The sequence below is a fragment of the Herpailurus yagouaroundi genome, unplaced genomic scaffold, assembly GCF_014898765.1.
Source record: "Herpailurus yagouaroundi ecotype Mexico unplaced genomic scaffold, PumYag 159, whole genome shotgun sequence".
In the NCBI taxonomy this organism is placed as follows: Eukaryota; Metazoa; Chordata; class Mammalia; order Carnivora; family Felidae; genus Herpailurus; species Herpailurus yagouaroundi.
The window spans coordinates 27,552,728-27,571,302 of record NW_024412400.1 but is presented as its reverse complement, the minus strand read 5'-3'; the positions used below and the strand labels follow the sequence as shown (position 1 = coordinate 27,571,302).

Genomic DNA, 18,575 nt, shown 5'->3' with positions numbered 1-18,575 from the left:
AATCTACTCCTGAAATCATTATTGCACTAATTTGGATTTAAATTAAAAAAAAAAAAAACAAAAAACTTGTACTGCCTTTATTGACACAGACACAGAAATTAGAAACCTCACCCTCCTCTGTAAAGTCTTCCAAACTGCACCCCACTAGTGGACCCCTGTCTTCCACTTGCCTTGTTCATTCTGTGTTGTCCTCATCACAGGTGCCTTGTCATTATCAGCCTCCCTGGCTACACTCAGAGTTCATTAAGACAGGGACCTTGTTTTCTTCATCCTCTATGATATTTGGCTTATGTATGTGCTTTATAAACATTTTGAGGAAAGAAAGGAACAGAAGGTGGGGAGATAGGATACACATTTGAAGCATGGAAATTCCATATTTTAAAAGTATCTGCCCTTGGTGAAATGGCCAAGAATGACTACATTCTTGGCTGTTTCCCCCATGTCCTCATTTCTGGCTTTTCCTGCTCTCTTTTTAATTTCTTTTCTTCCTCTCGTCCTAATTTCACATGGGATCTCTCAACATCCTGTTCATGACTAGCCGTGTCTTGTATACCATGGGAAATTTCAGGGGGGATTTAGGGCTTCAGAAATGAGGTGCCTCCATTTGGGACAACAGGTCCTCTATGTGTGAAAGAAGCACCTAGTGGGTGCTCTCTGGTATCATTATAAAGCTCTGCCCTGGTTTGTCCAGGACTCCACCTGGTAGCTGGGACTATGTCCCAAATAGGTCCAAAAATCTGACTCCTCACACAGTGCCTTGAACCCACCAGATCTCCCTAAATGTGTGACGCAGATGCTGAGGATGAGGCAAAAATACAATATTGCTTCCAAGGATGCTCAATGACTCTTACATACAGTGCCAAATAGCTCAGCACACAGACAGTATCACATAAAGAAGAAAAAAGTGTAGGAAGAAGCTATTTTCAGTTTAGCTTATAGGCAAGTTCTCTATAATTTTAAGAAGTAAAATTTTATTTTATACTTTAGTAATATTTTATTTGGGCTATAAATCATGGTGGGTGTGCATGGTAAGAATTTCAGGGCTTAATGGCTTTAAAGCTATGGTTCTTAGAATGTGGTCTGGATCTGGACCATCAGCATCACTTGGGAACTTGTCAGAAATAAAAACTGTTAGCCATGTACCAGACCCGCATTTTCACAAGCCCTCTAAGTGATTCTGATGCATGCCCAAGTGTGAGAACCACTGATATAAGGGGTTTAAAATGACCTCATGTATAGAGGATACTAATATACTGAACTTGGAATTCAAAAGGGCACCTTAAAATTCAGGATCTCTTAAAGCTACACAAATGCTAGCTCATTCACTCTCTCTACTTCCCATTGATACAGGCAGGGAAAATACCACTGCCCCTGTTTTATATAGAAATAAAACTAAATCTGGGGTTGGGTTGGGGTAAACCACTGCATACAACATTTTCAGGGCCGCAAAGTTAAAATTTGCATGGTCCAAATAACCAGAAAGGACATTTGCACCTGTTGTTTCTCTTCTCTTGTTGAGGGTTGGGAGAAACTCTTGAAAACATCTTAACATGCTCAACAGGCAACTGGACATTTCCCAAAAGCATAGGCTGATGTTGAATGTGAGCAAAGCCTAGCTCAATTCACAGAGGTGTGTTTCATTTCTGAGTGACAAGGCTTATACTCCGACATATTTTAGTTTAAATTGTCCCTTGTATCCTGTTAACATTCTGACATATATGAACACTACAGTGATTATCGTAGCTGTGAATCTCCCCAAAAATGTAGTTAGAGCAAAACAGGTACTGGCTACCTGAACAGGCTCATCCCCTGTAAAACTGCACAAGGATATTTCTTCAAGGCTTCTATGTAATAATGGAAGCCCAGAGTTCGGAAAGTAATAATATTCTCATCTGCAATGAGGGCCTTGCTGTGAGCACCTCCCCAGACAAGTATTTCAAAAGCATGCTTCCTCATCATCTATCAAAGTCTGATAGCCTTTATCTGCTCTCCTTTCCTGCATACTCTTAGGCATTTAGCTTTCACCTTGTGTCTTCTAAATTGCTTACCACATATCCATCTGTTTCCTCTCTTCTCAAATGAGCTAACATCTCCCACCTGCTCCCATCTTTACTGTTCCCTTTGTCCAATAAGTTTATACCAGCTTTATTCCCTTTTTGTCACTTGAGGGGAGCTCTAGGCAGAGATAAATGCAATTTTTTTCAAGTTTTATTTAAACTCCAATTAGTTAACATATAGTGTAATACTGGTTTCAAGAACAGAATTTAGTGATTCATCACTTACATACAACACCCAGTGCTCATCACAAGTGCCCTCCTTAGTACCCATCACCCATCTAGGCCATCCCCTGCCTCCCTCCCTCTATCTACCCTCAGTGTGTTCTCTATAAATGCATGTTTTTGTTCCATGTTCCTAATGCTCATTTTTATAAAATCATACAGTCTAAAAGGGAATTTAGATATCATCTATCCAATCCAGTGTTAATTTCTTTTTTTGTAGTGGAATCTAGCTTTTTCAAGACACAGCCTTATGTGTAAACCTAATATATAAAACAGATAAGAGTGAAATTATTTTGGTTGAAGCTGGTAAAGGAGCAGGTTATGCATCTCATTTCTCTTCAAAATATTTAAAAATATCTGTTAAGGGCCTCCTCTGCACCAGACGCTGTGTCAGACTCTGGAAAAACACAGATGAGCAGTGCAGACATGGGTTCTGTTTAGCTGCTCAGAGCCTTGCCCACTCTTCCCCAAGGAACCCAATTTGAAACTTTCTGATCGAATCTGAGATCCAGAGAAGAAAAGTGACTTAGCCAAAAGAAAGACTTTCTGGTCTTCAAATCCACACTTGGGAGCTACATGTACCTAGTAAGTGTTACTGATGTGCAATTGAACAGATCATACCATGATGATCAGGAGAAAAAAATCCAGGAGCTATGTTATGACTGAAACTTCACACAGAGAAGTGGAATAAGCTACAAAAGGCTACAAACTGTGCATAAAGCTTCTAATAAAATAGTGGTGAATGCCTGCACATCTGAACACTTTATTTTTGAGAGAGGGAGTGAGAGGGGTATGAATGAGTGAGGGGCAGATAGAGAGAGAGAGAGAGAGAGAGGGAGGGAGAGAGAGAGAAATATACCATGCAGGCTCCATACTGTCAATGCGGAGCCCAAAGCGGGGCAGGAGCTCACCTGAAGCAGAGTTCAAACTCTCCCAATGCTGGGCTTGAACTCACAAACTGTGAGATCATGACCTGAGCCAACGGTGGATGCTTAACCAACGTAGCCTCCTGGACACATGATCTTTATTCCTGCCACTCCCTTTTAAGAGATCACTTTTTGTAATGAAATTTAAAACTTTAAAATAAAAACTCACAATCAAATATCAAAGAAAAAAATCTCAGCCCTTTTCACCAGGGCCTATAGGTATAGCCTCTGCTAGTCTACCAATATTAGGTGTGACAACTTATCATCTAGTGCTAGAAGTTACCAAAACTGGGCTTTTTAGATTCAAGAAAAAGAAGAAAAACTAAGAAATAGGGTTTTATCCTTGAAGCTCAGCAATCCCATTTATCATACAGACAATGCTAAAGAAATTTCAGCTTTGTTTTTCAGACCAAATCACTTCCAATAACTGACTGACCTTCAGAGTGATGGTCACTTGGCTGCATGCCTAAGTGTGACCTGTTTCTACAGGAAGAGTTACAGGTTCCTCTTCCAGGGAACCTGGAAAGCCTGTTATGCACTGCCACTGTTGGATCACAATGGATCACTGAATTTCAACTATTTATTTCACCCTTGGAGACTGGGGATCACTTACACTAAGAAATTTTGAGTTGCCTGGCCCTGTGCCAGACTTTCAACTTCTCTTGGCCTCAGTTTCCTCCTGTATAAAATGAAGATGCTGGACTGAAATATCTGTAAGATTCCTACCAAACTTTTCTACTCCTTGGATATTCCATTAGAATCAGCACATATCACTACATTTTGGAATCTGAAGCAACTTACCTGGAGAGGTGCAACCGAGGACATTTTCCAAACACCTGACCAGTGCTTCAATATCACTGTCCTGTCAAAACAAGACAGATTTACTTCCATGTATGACAGAAGAATATTTACTGACATAGAAAAATGTTCTTGCTACATTTATGCAAAACAGAACACACATTCACACACACACAAAACTGGTTGCAAAATTATTTGACGATATGATCCCATTAAAATTTTTTTCATTGAAGTATAATTAATGTACAGAATATTAGTTAATATACATAACTAATATATATTAGTTTAAGGTGTACAATACAATGATTCAACATTTCCATATATTGCTCAGTGCTCATCAAGGTAAGTGTACTCTCGATCTCCTTTATCTGTTTCACTCATTGCCCACCCCCCTGCCCCGGTACCTCCCCTGTGGCAGCCACAGTTTTTTCTCAGTATTTAAGAGCAGGTTTTTTTTTTTTTTTTTTGGTCGATTTTCTCTTTGTTGTTCATTTGTTTCTTAAATTCCATATATAAGTGAAATCATATGGTATTGGTCTTTTTCTCACTTGGCATTACACCCTCTAGGCCCATCTATGTTGTTGCAAGTGGCAAGATTTCATTTTTTATGGCTAATATTTTATTGTATAGACACACCACATCTTCTTTATCCATTCATCTATTGATGGACACTTAGGTTGCTTCCCTAACTTGGCTATGGTAAATAATGCTGTAATATACATAGGGGTGCATATATCTTTTCAAATTAGTGTTTTCATTTTCTTTGGGTAAACAGTCAGTAGTGGAATTACTGAATCTTCTGGTAATTGTATTTTTAATTTTTTGAGTAACATCCATACTGTTTTCCACAGTGGCTGTACCAGTTTGCATTCCCACCAACAGTGCATGAAGGTTCCTTTTTTTCCCCATCCTCACAACACTTGTTATTTCTTGTATTTTTTTATTTTAGCTGTTCTGACAGGTATAAAATGGTATCTCATTGCGGTTTTCATTTGCATTTTTCTGATGATTAGTGATGTTGAGCATCCTTACATGTTGGCCATTTGTATGTCTCTTGTAAAACTGTCTATTCAGGTCCTCTGCCCATTTTTAAATTGGATTGTTTGTTGTTTTAGTGTTGAGTTGTATAATTTCTTTACATATTTTGGATATTAACCCCTCATCAGATACATCATTTGGAAATATCTTCTCCCATTCAATAGGTTGCCTTTTTATTTTGTTGATGGTTTCTTCCACTGTGCAAAACCTTTTTATCTTGATGTAGAATGATCCAATTTTTTACAAGAAAAACACCTGTATGTATATGTATATCTGTATCTCAGTCTCTTCATATCAATCTATAGATCTATTCCTCTATCTCTCTGATGGGAAGAACATACACTGAAAATGTTAACAGTGGTTTTGACTATAAGGAAAGATTATGGATGATCTTTATTTTCTTCTTGGTGTGCTTAAGTATTTTCTAAATTTTCTACAATAAACAAATATTACTTATTCAATCAACAAAATAGTAAATGCTACTTAGAATGGGGAAATGGTTTTATTCAATCTATATCATCTATTCAATACATCAAAAATGAAGTGAATATTTTTTTTCCTAGTGAGTGCCTCTACCAGCTCTTCTTTGGAAATGTGTGGTCTTCACAGGGTCATAAATCTAAGAATTGTATTTCTTATTTGCCTTAACTCTCAGTGAGAGTCAGATACCCCCCTGAGGGCTACAGGGATCCCAGAACTGTATTTGGCAACAAATATTGTCTCTAATACAAAATAAATATCTGCCCTCTACCCAAGTGGCTAGAAATATCCACAACAGCATCATAATGATCTGGGGAAAAGGACTCACTTAATTATTTTCATATTTGTGACTATACTGAGGGAAGTTAATAATTTATGGCTCATCTGCTCCATTTCAAAACAAGCAACACATTTCATATTGGAGTAATTGTGAATTTTAGAAAAATGTACTATGGTATAATAGACTACTCTAAAATATTACATAAGTGTGTTATTTCATAATATAACAACTGGTGGGATTTGGACCACTTTTTATGAATGTGGTGAAACCCAGGATCATTTCATGTGCTGATGTATAGAAGAGGCAATGATGAAGAAGATATGTCTGGTCAATCCTGGTCAATGAGGCCAAAGCACTAACTAAAGACCTTGGTGTCCAGCCCAGGAATAGGGAGGCAGGAGATCCAGAAGAAGAAACAACAGATCCCTTCCTTCTTCTGTACCCTTGTGGTCTCCAAACTTAACAGGGACAGCCTTGAGGCAAAGAGGAAACTGGCAGAGACATGCTCTGTTGGAGGAAAAGCAGAGCACCCATTGGCACACACAGGTGATGACACCACTCTAGCAAGCCCGGGTTCTAAGCCTTGCTGCTCTACTAAGTGTGCTGGCCTAGGCCAAGTAGTTTGACTTCTCAGGTCTTAGTTTCTGCATCTATATATGTGAGGCCAACTTGGTCCCCAGGCCAAGCTTCCGGCCAAATGCAGCCACGTGAGTGACTTCAAACAATATCACATGGAAAAGAAGAACTTTCTAGTGAGTCTAGGCAACCCACAGAGTCATGAGACAATAAATCACTGTGTGTTTTTTTTTTTTAAGGTTTATTTATTTTTGAGAGAGACAGAGACAGAATGCAGATGGGTTAGGGGCAGAGAGAGAGAGGGAGACACAGAAGCAGAAGCAGGCTCCAGGCTCTGAGCTGTCAGCACAGAGCCCGACGTGGGGCTCGAACTCACGAGCTGTGAGGTCATGACCTGAGCTGAAGTTGGACGCTCAGCTGACTGAGCCACCCAGGTGCCCCAATAAATCACTGTTTTAAGCCATTAATTTTTGGAGCATTTTGTTACACAGTAAAAAGATAACTGAGATACTAGATAAACTGAGATGGCGGATCATGTACTTTACATTTTTATTTATCCAGCACCGTGCACAGTCCTGGGAACATGACCCATGCTAAATGCTCACCTGCCCAGGTCTCTTCCAGCTTCCGTGATTTGCAAGTAAGTAAAACAGAAGACTGGCATCTACTCTTTAGATCATAGTCTATCTCTAGGTGGACAGCAGGGCTCTTCCCACTCAAAATTCATCCTTACTGGGAAAGTAGAGGAAAAAGCATACTACTTCTTAATTCTATGGCCCTAGTCAAGTAGGTTAACCTCTTCAAACCTCATTTTCCTTCATTTGTAAAGCGAGGAGAATAATGTCCTGTATCTCACACAGGGCTCTAATGAAAATTGAATGAAATAATAAAAAGCCTTTAGAACAGGATATGGCTTGTTGGAAATAGTCAATGGGTGGAAGAAGAGAGTTGGGCAGAATGGGATGGGACGGGAAAGGGACAGAGACATAAAAGATTAAAAAGTCCCAATCACTGTGTCTGCCACAGAACATGGAGATTCACAATAAATATTTGAGTTGAGTGAAAGCAACAGAAACAGCAAGAACCGGAGTCAGGTTGTAGGAAGCATCCAGATGGTTGGGACATTTCAGTTATATCTTCCTAACACAGAGGATAGGGAATCCTGTACAAGGGTGTGGCGAGGGCAGAAATAATTCTAATTCAATTGAATGAATGAATGAACGAATGAATGAATACTAACTTTTACTAAGGTCTTAATATGTGCCAATGTTGCACCAACTTACATGTATTAATTTATTTAAACTCAGCTAAGTGGCGCTATTGTTCTCCCCATTTAATAGCTGAGAAAACTGACACACATACAGATTCCATAATGTGACTAGGTTCATGCAACTAATAAGAGGTAGAAAGGGTGGTGTGTCTCCAGTGCCTGAATTCTTCTTAGTCACTACGATACACATATAGTCGAAGGCAGAGCTCCAAACCCAAGCGGAGCTTCACAATATTACTGAAGGAACCAGGGTGTAAATTCATGACAAAGACTCAAAAACAATTCCTTGCTGTTGACTGGAACTTGTGCATTTCCTCACTGTTTCATGATTTAAATTGATCTCTGCCAGAGCTAAGTGGCCTAAGAGAGCGACCACGTCAAGACAGATGCCAAATTACAGTGCCACCAGCCTTCACTCATTTCAGCCAAGGCCAGGAAGCCGACTTTCATATGCTGTGAAAATAACACAACGGTTCTTTTGCTGATGAATTTAGATGCTCTTCAAGTCTCCTTCTCCCATAACCACCAAATCCTCCCTAACAGGAACAGGCCTTCCAGGCATGAGGAACGTCTTGTAAGATTCAGTTCCGAAAAACTGTCCCACAGATTCAAGTTCAGTCAAACACCCAGATTTTATTTTATTTTTTTCAGAAATAGATGCAGTAATTTGGCCAGTGAATTAGAAACTACATCTCGGGGGTGGGGGGGGGGTGGGGAAGGTAGTTGTTTTGAAAAGGTTAAGTCAGATCTGTAATGGATGTGAGAACCAGCAACGCCTGGCCAGTGGCCCCAGAGAGAGCTATGATATCTGGGGCCACCTCTCCTTTTATTATTTTTTATTTTATTTTATTTTATTTTTTTAATTTTTTTTTCAATGTTTATTTATTTTTGGGACAGAGAGAGACAGAGCATGAATGGGGGAGGGGCAGAGAGAGAGGGAGACACAGAATCGGAAACAGGCTCCAGGCTCTGAGCCATCAGCCCAGAGCCCGACGCGGGGCTCGAACTCACAGACCGTGAGATCGTGACCTGGCTGAAGTCGGACGCTTAACCGACTGCGCCACCCAGGCGCCCCCCACCTCTCCTTTTAAACAGTGTTTATAAAGAGATATTAAAAATAATATGTCCTCTAATAATTTACACTTGTTTTTTTATTCTGGAAAATACTAGGAAATTATCCAAAGAAAATAAGTATCACCAAAGAACTCATCGCTATGAATGCAACACGCACAAAAATATACACACATATCTCATCAGTGTTTTCTACACAGATCTATCTTTCAGATATTTGAAGTTATAGTGCAGATGTAGAGTATACACAGAATACACAGACACCCATGCAGTTTTGTCTGGACTTTCATCCCATGCTATTAAAAATTCTTCAGAAACATAATTTTAATAGCAGCATAATATTGCACTCTAGTGCCATATCACATTTATTTACCCATGCCCCCCTCATTGGACCTCCAGGTTACTTCCACTTTTCTTTATTTTAAGTAATATTGCAGTGACTATCTTTGGACATACATCATGGCCCCATGTTTAATATTATTTCTTTAGGTTAGTAGAATTATTGAGCCAAAGACTGTAAACATTTAGAAACTGTCCTTTTTTCTCTGCTCTCACCCTTATCTTCACACTCTCATTCATCCCAAGCAGAGCATTTTCTTCACAATGAGCTACTTCATACTTTGTTTCATCCTCCTCTCATTAAAATTTGCTTTCTCTCAAGAAAAGATATGGTATATCCATTTAAAGCCAAGTTAATTGATAAGCCTCATGTGTTATCTCAGGATATTTGTGTTTCAATAAGGGATATAACCTCATATCAGAGGAATGAATTTCTAATAGCAAAAGTTTAGGCAGCAGAAAGCAAGCACGTCAAAGGAAAAAGTCAGGTGGTATCTTTACAGGGCTGTAAAAATCATACTGCACAGATTCTCATTTAAATATCAGCAAGTTCTGTCTGACTAAATAATCCAGATGATCTCCTCACCTTAGAGCTAGTCGTGGTGAACAATTAGTTAGTACAAACACACACACACACACACACACACACACAAAAGGTCACTTCATTACCCAGCTGTATTCCATTCAGAAAACATTTACTGAATACTAGTTATATGCCAAATGTATACAAAGATCAGGGAGAACAGATGAGCCTTACTTAGCCCATGGTTTGAGGACATATCACCCATTTCCATAGATGGAAGGGAAGAGGGCACATGAACTGAGGCCAGGAGGGATGAGCTTGTGTCCCAGAGTATAACAGACCATCCTCTTTCAGCAGGAAATTCCATTATTTCCCGTGCAATACGTCTTCTCCACAATCAGGTGGCTGGTAGGGTCACAGAAGCCAAACCAGGAAACCAATACAAAGGCCCTTTTTTTTTCTTTTAAAGGAGAAAGAGCCACATATTAAAAGTAAACAAAAATTCAATAACTACACTAGCTACCCTAGCTCAAGCTACCATCACCTCTTGCCTGGACCATGCAACAACTTCCTTACTCCTTTGCTTCCACTGTGGTTTCACTTCAACCCATTTCCCTCACAAGAGCAACTACTGCGTTGCTGTGCACAGAATAAAATCTAGCCCTCTGTGCATAGGATAAATCCTATCATGGTTTTTCCATGCTCTGTGTGATCCAGCTCCTCCTGATCTTTCCAACCTCACTTCTTTCCTATTTCCCTCCTGTTCACTATGCACCGACCACATTGCTCTCTTTTCTTCAAATGCATCAAGATCGTTTGCACCTTGGGGCCCTTCTCATTGGCTGAGAACGCTCTTGTGTCACATATTTAAGGGACTGCCTTTCTCATCCTTGAGGTCACAACATTCTGTCACATGCTCAGGGGTTCTCTGAGCACCTATCTGAATTATGTTTCCACCACCACAGCCAGCCCTATCACAGTGCTCTGTTCGTTTTGACTCACTTTTCCAAAGAGAAAATTAATGTTCTGTTCATTATCGTGAGCTACATGAGTGCATAACCATACCTGCTCAGAGCTGGGCACACAGGAAGCAATCCATAAACCTTTTCCAAACATGTTGATGAAAGAAAAGCCACACCAGAACAACAGACAGAATATTCTTGTTTCTACCTCACTGCACGTTTTACTTAAATTCAGAGCTTCTCAATCCTGTGCAAACTTTGAGTGCATCTTCCCCACTGAATTCTTTTGGAGGATTTTATCCACAGAGCTTCCTTTTGAACCATCTGACTGTGCAGCTCGTGCTTCAACCTCTCTTTTCTTCTCGCCTCTCAGATGTCTTACCATAGGGCTATTTCCTGACTCCTTCTGAGCTGACCCCAGAGACAGATATGACCTGACAAGCTGTCCCCAAACTGGAGCTTCCTTTGGTGAAATCTTTCTCGTGAGCCTTCTGGGAAACTTCCTGTTGCTACCTTCCGAATGTCCCCAAATGAGGCACGTGGTTTCCAAAGATGACCCCACTGTGGGCCACAGCCTTGCCACCACAGGGTCCACACCACTGGGCACTGTGGGATGTGTAACTGTTAAGGGATAAAAGCCTCACAGGGAGCATGTGAGTGTCAGGTTTAGAACTGCTCATCCCAAATTTAGCTTTCTGCTCATTAGTCTCTCAGGCTTTCCTCATTTCATGGTTGGTTCTTCCTGGGGCTGGCTCACTATTCTTCCCAATTCCACATTCTAGCAAGCCTCATGTTACTCATCCTACAGACCCTGTGACCCTTGAGGAACCGGAACCTTTACTCCCTGGGTCACATATTCATCTATTGTGGCCTCAAGAAAACTATCCCTCATCAACTCAGTCTACAAAACCATCCCTGCTGCTACTGTTACGAAACATTTGCTGATATTTACCAAAGTATGAGCCAAAGAACTTTAAAATTTTTATTTAAAGCTTATTTATTTTAGGGGCGCCTGGGTGGCGCAGTCGGTTGGGCGTCCGACTTCAGCCAGGTCATGATCTCGCGGTCCGTGAGTTCGAGCCCCGCGTCGGGCTCTGGGCTGATGGCTCAGAGCCTGGAGCCTGTTTCCAATTCTGTGTCTCCCTCTCTCTCTGCCCCTCCCCCGTTCATGCTCTGTCTCTCTCTGTCCCAAAAATAAATAAAACCGTTGAAAAAAAAATTTTAAGTTTATTTATTTTAGACAGAGAGACAGAGACAGAGACAGAGCATGAGTAGGGAATGGGCAGAGAGAGAGGGAGACACAGAATCGGAAGCAGGCTCCAGGTTCTGAGCTGTCAGCACAGAGCCTTATGTGGGGCTTGAACTCACAAACCATGAGATCATGACCTGAGCTGAAGTCAGACACCCGAATGACTGAGCCACCCAGGTGCCCCTAGAACTTTTTAAAAGGAATCTATGAAAATATGTCTCAGAAATACTGTGTATGATATCTTGGAGATTCACAACTTTCATGAACATATTGAAAGCTCTGAAAAGCTCTCTAGTAAAGATTTAAAATCTTGTTTAACACAGTATTTCCCAAACCTAATTGCCCATGAAAGCTAGTTCATTCTGTGAAAGTTGCAGGAACATACTTTGGGAAATCCTCATGTGAACAAATTGATTAACAGAGCCTCCTGTGTTAGTTCACACATTCTAGGATCCCCAAGCATCTTTACCGAATTTAGTCCTGGGACTTCTGCAAGCTTCCTGTCCTTAGTCTTCTGTTCAAGTAAAATTTTCTACTATGAGGGGGCGCCTGGGTGGCGCAGTCGGTTAAGCATCCGACTTTAGCCAGGTCACGATCTCGCGGTCCGTGAGTTCGAGCCCCGCGTCGGGCTCTGGGCTGATGGCTCAGAGCCTGGAGCCTGTTTCCAATTCTGTGTCTCCCTCTCTCTCTGCCCCTCGCCCGTTCATGCTGTCTCTCTCTGTCCCAAAAATAAAATAAAAACGTTGAAAAAAAAATTAAAAAAAAATTTTTTTTTCTACTATGAGAACCTTTCTTCTGTTATACATAATAAGCTCCTCTTCATTGGAGGAAAGATTGTTTAGTTATCTTTACTAATGCCTTTAATTTTTCAATTAAAGAATTTCTTTAGTTCTTTGAGATTAAAAAATAATGCCACTTTCCCACCATTGCCCTCAAATCTCTTTACTTAAAACAGTTAGCAAGAACTAGCATTTCAGCTAGTAGATATTTGCATGTAGTTATTTACATCCTGCCACTTCACATTAGAACCAGGATTCTTTAGATTCTGGAGCCACTTCTAGAAAAAGGATGGAGCACAGTTTTGCTTTTTTAACTCTGCATAGATTAACTGAAAGGGTTTTATACTTTAACTTTACAAACATAGGTCACAGTTACCCAAAGGGTTTTAGGATGAAACTAGAAAAGTATTTTCAGAATCAGTAACTCACATTTGGTGATGGCAGACCTGTATCAAATCCTGTGTTAATTTGAGTATTAAAATTCAATGTGCTTCAATTAATTTCTCACTCTCCCCCTTTTTTAAAACTGAAGTGTAAAAAAAAAGAGGTTAGAGTGGGAGAGAGCCAAAGCATAAGAGACTCTTAAAAACTGAGAACAAACTGAGGGTTGATGGGGGTGGGAGGGAGGGGAGGGTGGGTGATGGGTATTGAGGAGGGCACCTTTTGGGATGAGCACTGGGTGTTGCATGGAAACCAATCTGACAATAAATTTCATATATTGGGAAAAAACTGAAGTGTAGTAGACATACAATATTATATTCATTTCAAGTGTACAACATAGTGATTCAACATGTATATACATTACAAAGTGATCATCACAGTAAACTAGCTACTGTGATTGGAAAGCCTAAAAGGGGCAATGGGAAAACAATTAACAGGAAACTGTTGCACGGGGCAATTTCTACCTCACACTTGTGATAGAGAGGCTTTCCAATCATGTTTTGTATTCTTAGCGAATGGAGCTCTTGGCCTATCAGCTTTGGAGATGAGGTCTGCAAACATTTGTGGCTGACTGTTCTCAGAGTTAATGTCATTAAAGCAGCCAATCAGTGTCTGGGAAGCAACTAGCTGTTCTTTTTTTATTCAGTAGATACATAGTCCTCTTACCTGATGATTCTCAAATTTCACTGTGTGTAGGAACCATCCAGGGATCTGGTTAAGAATGTAGAATCTGATTCAGTAGGTCTGGTGTAGGGCTGAGATTATGCATTTTAACAAGCTCTCAGTAGCTGCTGATGCTGCTGGTCCACGGACCACAATTTCAAGAGCAAACTTTAACCAACATGAATGTTATGGACATTGAGTTCAGGTAGACTTCTGTAATGAGCGGGCCACGAGGATTGTTCTAGAAAGGTCTGTCTGCCTCAGAGAATTCTCTTTTATTCAATTAGTGTGAATGTTACTTTAAGCTGGGAAGAAATGCCATGAGCACCTATTTTGCTAACTCAAGACTTTCTGACTACAGCGCCATTGACATGTTGGGCTTGGTAATTCCTTGTGTGGGGGACCCTGGTGTGCACTTAGGGTGTTTAGCAGTATCCCTGTCCTCCAACCACTACTAGTACCCTCCCTCATCCCAGGTTGTGACAATTAAACACACCATTAGACATTTCCAAATACCCCTGGAGGGCAAAACCCCACTGTGCTTACATGGAATCACATGGCATCATATTTGTTGTGTTCTATTCCAGAGTAGCTGAGTTTATAGTTTTAACTGACCACAATGTGGATGTAGCTCACAACTCTAAAGTCATCTCCATGAGGAAGAACTATTTAAGTACTAAGACTAAGACATTTCACCTTCCCTGCATGGCTGCAAGAACATGATGCCTTTTCTTTCCTGACATTTAGGATAGTGGGATGTGTGTGTCCAAACATATATATGTATATGCGGGGGGGGGGGGGGGAGGTGTGTATAACCATAGAACTTACATTGAAACCACAGATATTAATATATTAGACACATTATAATATATGTTTAAAACAGTAGCAAAATCTCCCCCTTTACTCTTATTTTCATTCAAGAAATACGTGCGGAACTTTGGTGTGGAAAGTATGGTACTAGATATTTTCATGATGAATTAGAGAGTGGCAAAACTCAAAAGAATCACTGAAGTGCTCAGTGTCAGACACTTTAATATTTTGACTCTTGCATACACTGGAAATTAAAAGTTAATTTAACTTTTTAAATTTATTTTTGAGAGAGAGAGACAGAGTGCAAGCAGGGAAGGGGCAGAGAGAAGGAGACACAGAATCCAAAGCAGGCTCCAGGCTCTGAGCTGTCAGCATAGAGCCTGACGTGGGTCTCAAACTCACGAACTGTGAGATCATAACCTGAGCCGAGGTCAGATGCTTAACCAGCTGAGCCACCCAGACGTCCCCAAAAGTTCATTTAAATGTTAGCTTTGAGTTAACACTTTTTTAATGTTCTGAAACCTTTCTTTGGGCTGTAACAAAACAAAACAAAACAAAACAAAACAAAACAAAACAAAACACCCTATCATTGTCAACCACTTCTGTTGTTTCCCTAGTCAACTTACTATTGATATAATTAGAGAAGTATGACTCCTGGAAAACATAAAAATCTCCCAACCATAAAGAATTCAGTGGTGTAGAAAAAGCAGTTTTCCTTTACAGGAAGAAGACTTTCTGTGAGCATTATTTTGTTGGGATCTAATACTCTGGTAGATGCAATGGACCAAATTCTTAATAACATTTGCATATGGATACTCAATAACAGGACAAGGTAGTCAAAACATAGTTACAAGGTATATATCAAACCAGAACTACAGGGCATCTTACATTTTCATAATTAGTGCTAGAGGAAAGCCCCAGATACTGTCAGCTGTGCATATCACAAGCATTGCTTTGTTCCTTGAAATTCAAACTTTTACTTGAAAGTTGACAAGAAGCTGTTTTGACAAATATAATCCAATAACTACACCACCATATTTCTATGCCAATATTCTTGCTAGAAAAAGAAAAATAATCTTAATTTAGCATCTATATTACCTAGGACAGTTTCAGCTACAACTAACGAAAAACCTACATAAACTGGCTGAAACAAAGAGCACGAGTATGTTACTTTCCATGCATTCGCAGACCCCCTCTTCTCCAAGAAAATATATCCTCACACTTTTTGGCCACAATGGATTGCATATTCATCTTAAACCAATCCCTCTCAAGTGGAGTCTGATCCCAGTGGCCAGACTGGGTGGAATGAAGCAGGACTTAGGATTCATCCAAAATCCTTTGGCCACTGGCACAAAGCTGAGGCTCTACAGAATGGACCAAGGGAGAGGGGCACAGCCTAGTGGTTAAGAGCATGGACTCTGAAACAAGCCTGCCTGAGTTTAAATATGGCCTTGCCATTTGCCAGTCTTGTGTCTTGAGCAAATTACTTAACCTATCCATGCCTCCATTTCCCCATCTGTAAAATGGGTTGTTGGGAGGATTAAATGTTAGCATCTGTAAAATGCATAGATCCATGCCTGGCACATATTAACTGTAAAATGTGTTTGTTAAACAAAATGCTCAAAAATGTTTTTTTGGTACACAGCCAATATGGCTCAGCATCTTGGAGTGAACCAGCTTAACTTCCTGGTCAAATTGTTGGAATGGGTAATGCAGTTGAAGGAATCTCTTTCTGAAGCAATTTGCTTCTCAAGCTATCGTAGATAGTCACTTATTCCCCTGAGGGAACAAAGTAATAAGAACCCCCTCACAGAGAGTCCTAGTCCCATGAGGTTTGTTGTCCAAAGTCTAAGGACATTTGACCTTTATCTGGATGAAGAAGACACTGCAGAGGAAGGAGCCCAAAGAGAGGAAGGCAGAGACATAAAGACGCTGTGTCCTTCACTCCGCCACTCCCCACCCCACCACCATGAATGTCTTCCTCTCATTAAGTGAGAGAAAAAGAATTGCAAGTTGGCTAAAAAGAAACAAAGCACTTATTTAAAAGAAGTGTTACAGGCAGAGAGCCAAAGCATAAGAGACTCTTAAAAACTGAGAACAAACTGAGGGTTGATGGGGGGTGGGAGGGAGGGGGGGTGGGAGGGAGGGGAGGGTGGGTGATAGGTATTGAGGAGGGCACCTTTTGGGATGAGCACTGGGTGTTGTATGGAAACCAATTTGACAATAAATTTCATATATTGGAAAAAAAATAAAAGAAGTGTTACACAAGTCTGAAACTTGAGCAGTTGAAGAAGAGAGGCGTTAGTTACAAAGTTAGGTAAATGAAAACAATTTACACAGTTCTCTTTGAAGCTGAAGATAGATAGATTGATCAATCGGATCTAGCAGTTGTATCAGTAAAATGGAAACAAGTTCACAATGTTGTGCCCTTCTTGGAATGAATTCTGAATGAGTGAATGAATGAACAAATGAATGAATGAAAGGCAACTAGCTGTCAGAAGATCGCATTTGGGGATAAGGGCTCAGTTTGGGCACCAGGAGCCCTGAGCAATTGTATATCTATCTTTAGGCATTCTCAAGAACGTCCCAGAGGGTTCTTGGTCTGCGCCTACACCTTGTGGTGGCGAAAACTCCACCATCTGTCGGCATCTAGCACCGTCAGCCCTCTGCCAGCAGGTGGGCTATGCTGACTCCCCAAGGCATATCCAGAGAAGGCTCAGCAGATAGCAGCACAGACATGAACAGTTTCACAGCTGTGAAGTGTCTTACGTCTCCAGGGGCTGAAGGCTGCCCAGGATAAATGGGAATGGATACCTACAAGGCGTGCGGCCAGGCCCGACACCATTTCTGTCGGGGGAACGATCCCAAACAGAGCTCTATAAATGGATGTACAAAGTGGCCATAACCTTCCCTTACAGCTCCAGCCACAGAGGGGATCTGGGCCTCACCTTACTCAGACCCTGGGGCACATCCTCCCACTCAAGGGTCCCTATGTCAGCGGCTGTGAGGGTGTGAAGGGGCTGGTTTCTTTTACCTCTTGGTCACCTCTTGTCAGTCATTCCACAGGGTGAAGCTAAACCACACAGAAGCCCTTTGCCCACTCATGCTCAGTCATTCCGGACTCACTTTTTCCCTAAGACACCTCATTTGAGTGTACCCGGGACCTCCCCGAAGCTGCAAAGTCATGCCCGGGCCACAGACTGCCGAAGAAGCAGCCTTGAGACAGGCTGACTTACAAGTGTCATTATATATGTATGAATATCACAATTCTGTTGTAGTTTTTTGGGGGGGAGGGTAGTTTTTCTTGTCTTGATGACTTTGTTGATGATGTATTATTTTTATCAAGGTAAGATTTGCATGCAGGGAAATGCCCAGATCTCAAGTGTACTATTGGCTAAGTTTTAGAAAATGTATACACTCGTGTAGCCACCACCCCAAATAAGATAAAGAACACCTCTGTCATTCCTGGAATTTCCCTCATGCCTCCTTCCAGCCAACCCCCACCTTCCACTGCTACTGTTGTGCTGATTTCTACTGCCATCGATTCATTTTAAGACTTTACTGGGGTGCCTGGGTGGCTCAGTCAGTTAAGTGTCTGACTCTTGATTTCGGAGCAGGTCACGATCTCACAGTTCTTGGGACTGAGCCCCATGTTGGGCTCTGCACTGACGGCACGAAGCCTGCTTGGAATCCTCTGATCCTCTCTGCCCCTTCTCTGTTCATGCTCTCTGTCTCTCAAAGTAAATAAATAAACTTGAAAAAAAAAAAAAAAAGACTTTACTTCAGTTGCCCTTCACTGGATTGGCCTTGCACTCAAAATAAAATCCGCTCCCCTCACAAGACCTTCATGATGTAGCTACTGCTGGCGTGACCTCTCCAACTAACATCGATCTTCTTGCTCGCTATGAAATTTCTCAAACTTGCCAAGCCCTTTCATGACCTTGGGCCTTCCCACATACCCTTCCTCCTCTCTGAGACTCTCCCAGCTCTGTTCCCTTACATCGAGGGGCTGGCTTTTTCTGTCCTTCAGGTCACAGCTGGAAAGTCCATTCTAGAAATTCTACCTGACACCCCCCCCCTCAGTGGGCATC

At 41.1% G+C, this 18,575-nt stretch overlaps 1 protein-coding gene across 9 annotated transcripts in view; it reads right to left on the bottom strand.

Annotated features, from left to right (window-relative positions):
* The window catches only part of NEK11 (NIMA related kinase 11), a 281,184-nt gene that overhangs the window by 82,143 nt on the left and 180,466 nt on the right, over positions 1-18,575 (bottom strand). For all 9 annotated transcript variants that reach the window (XM_040480180.1, XM_040480179.1, XM_040480177.1 and 6 more), the window contains one exon: positions 4,007-4,067. In XM_040480180.1, the coding sequence (XP_040336114.1) occupies positions 4,007-4,067 (61 nt within the window). The remainder of the gene's footprint in view (positions 1-4,006; positions 4,068-18,575) is intronic.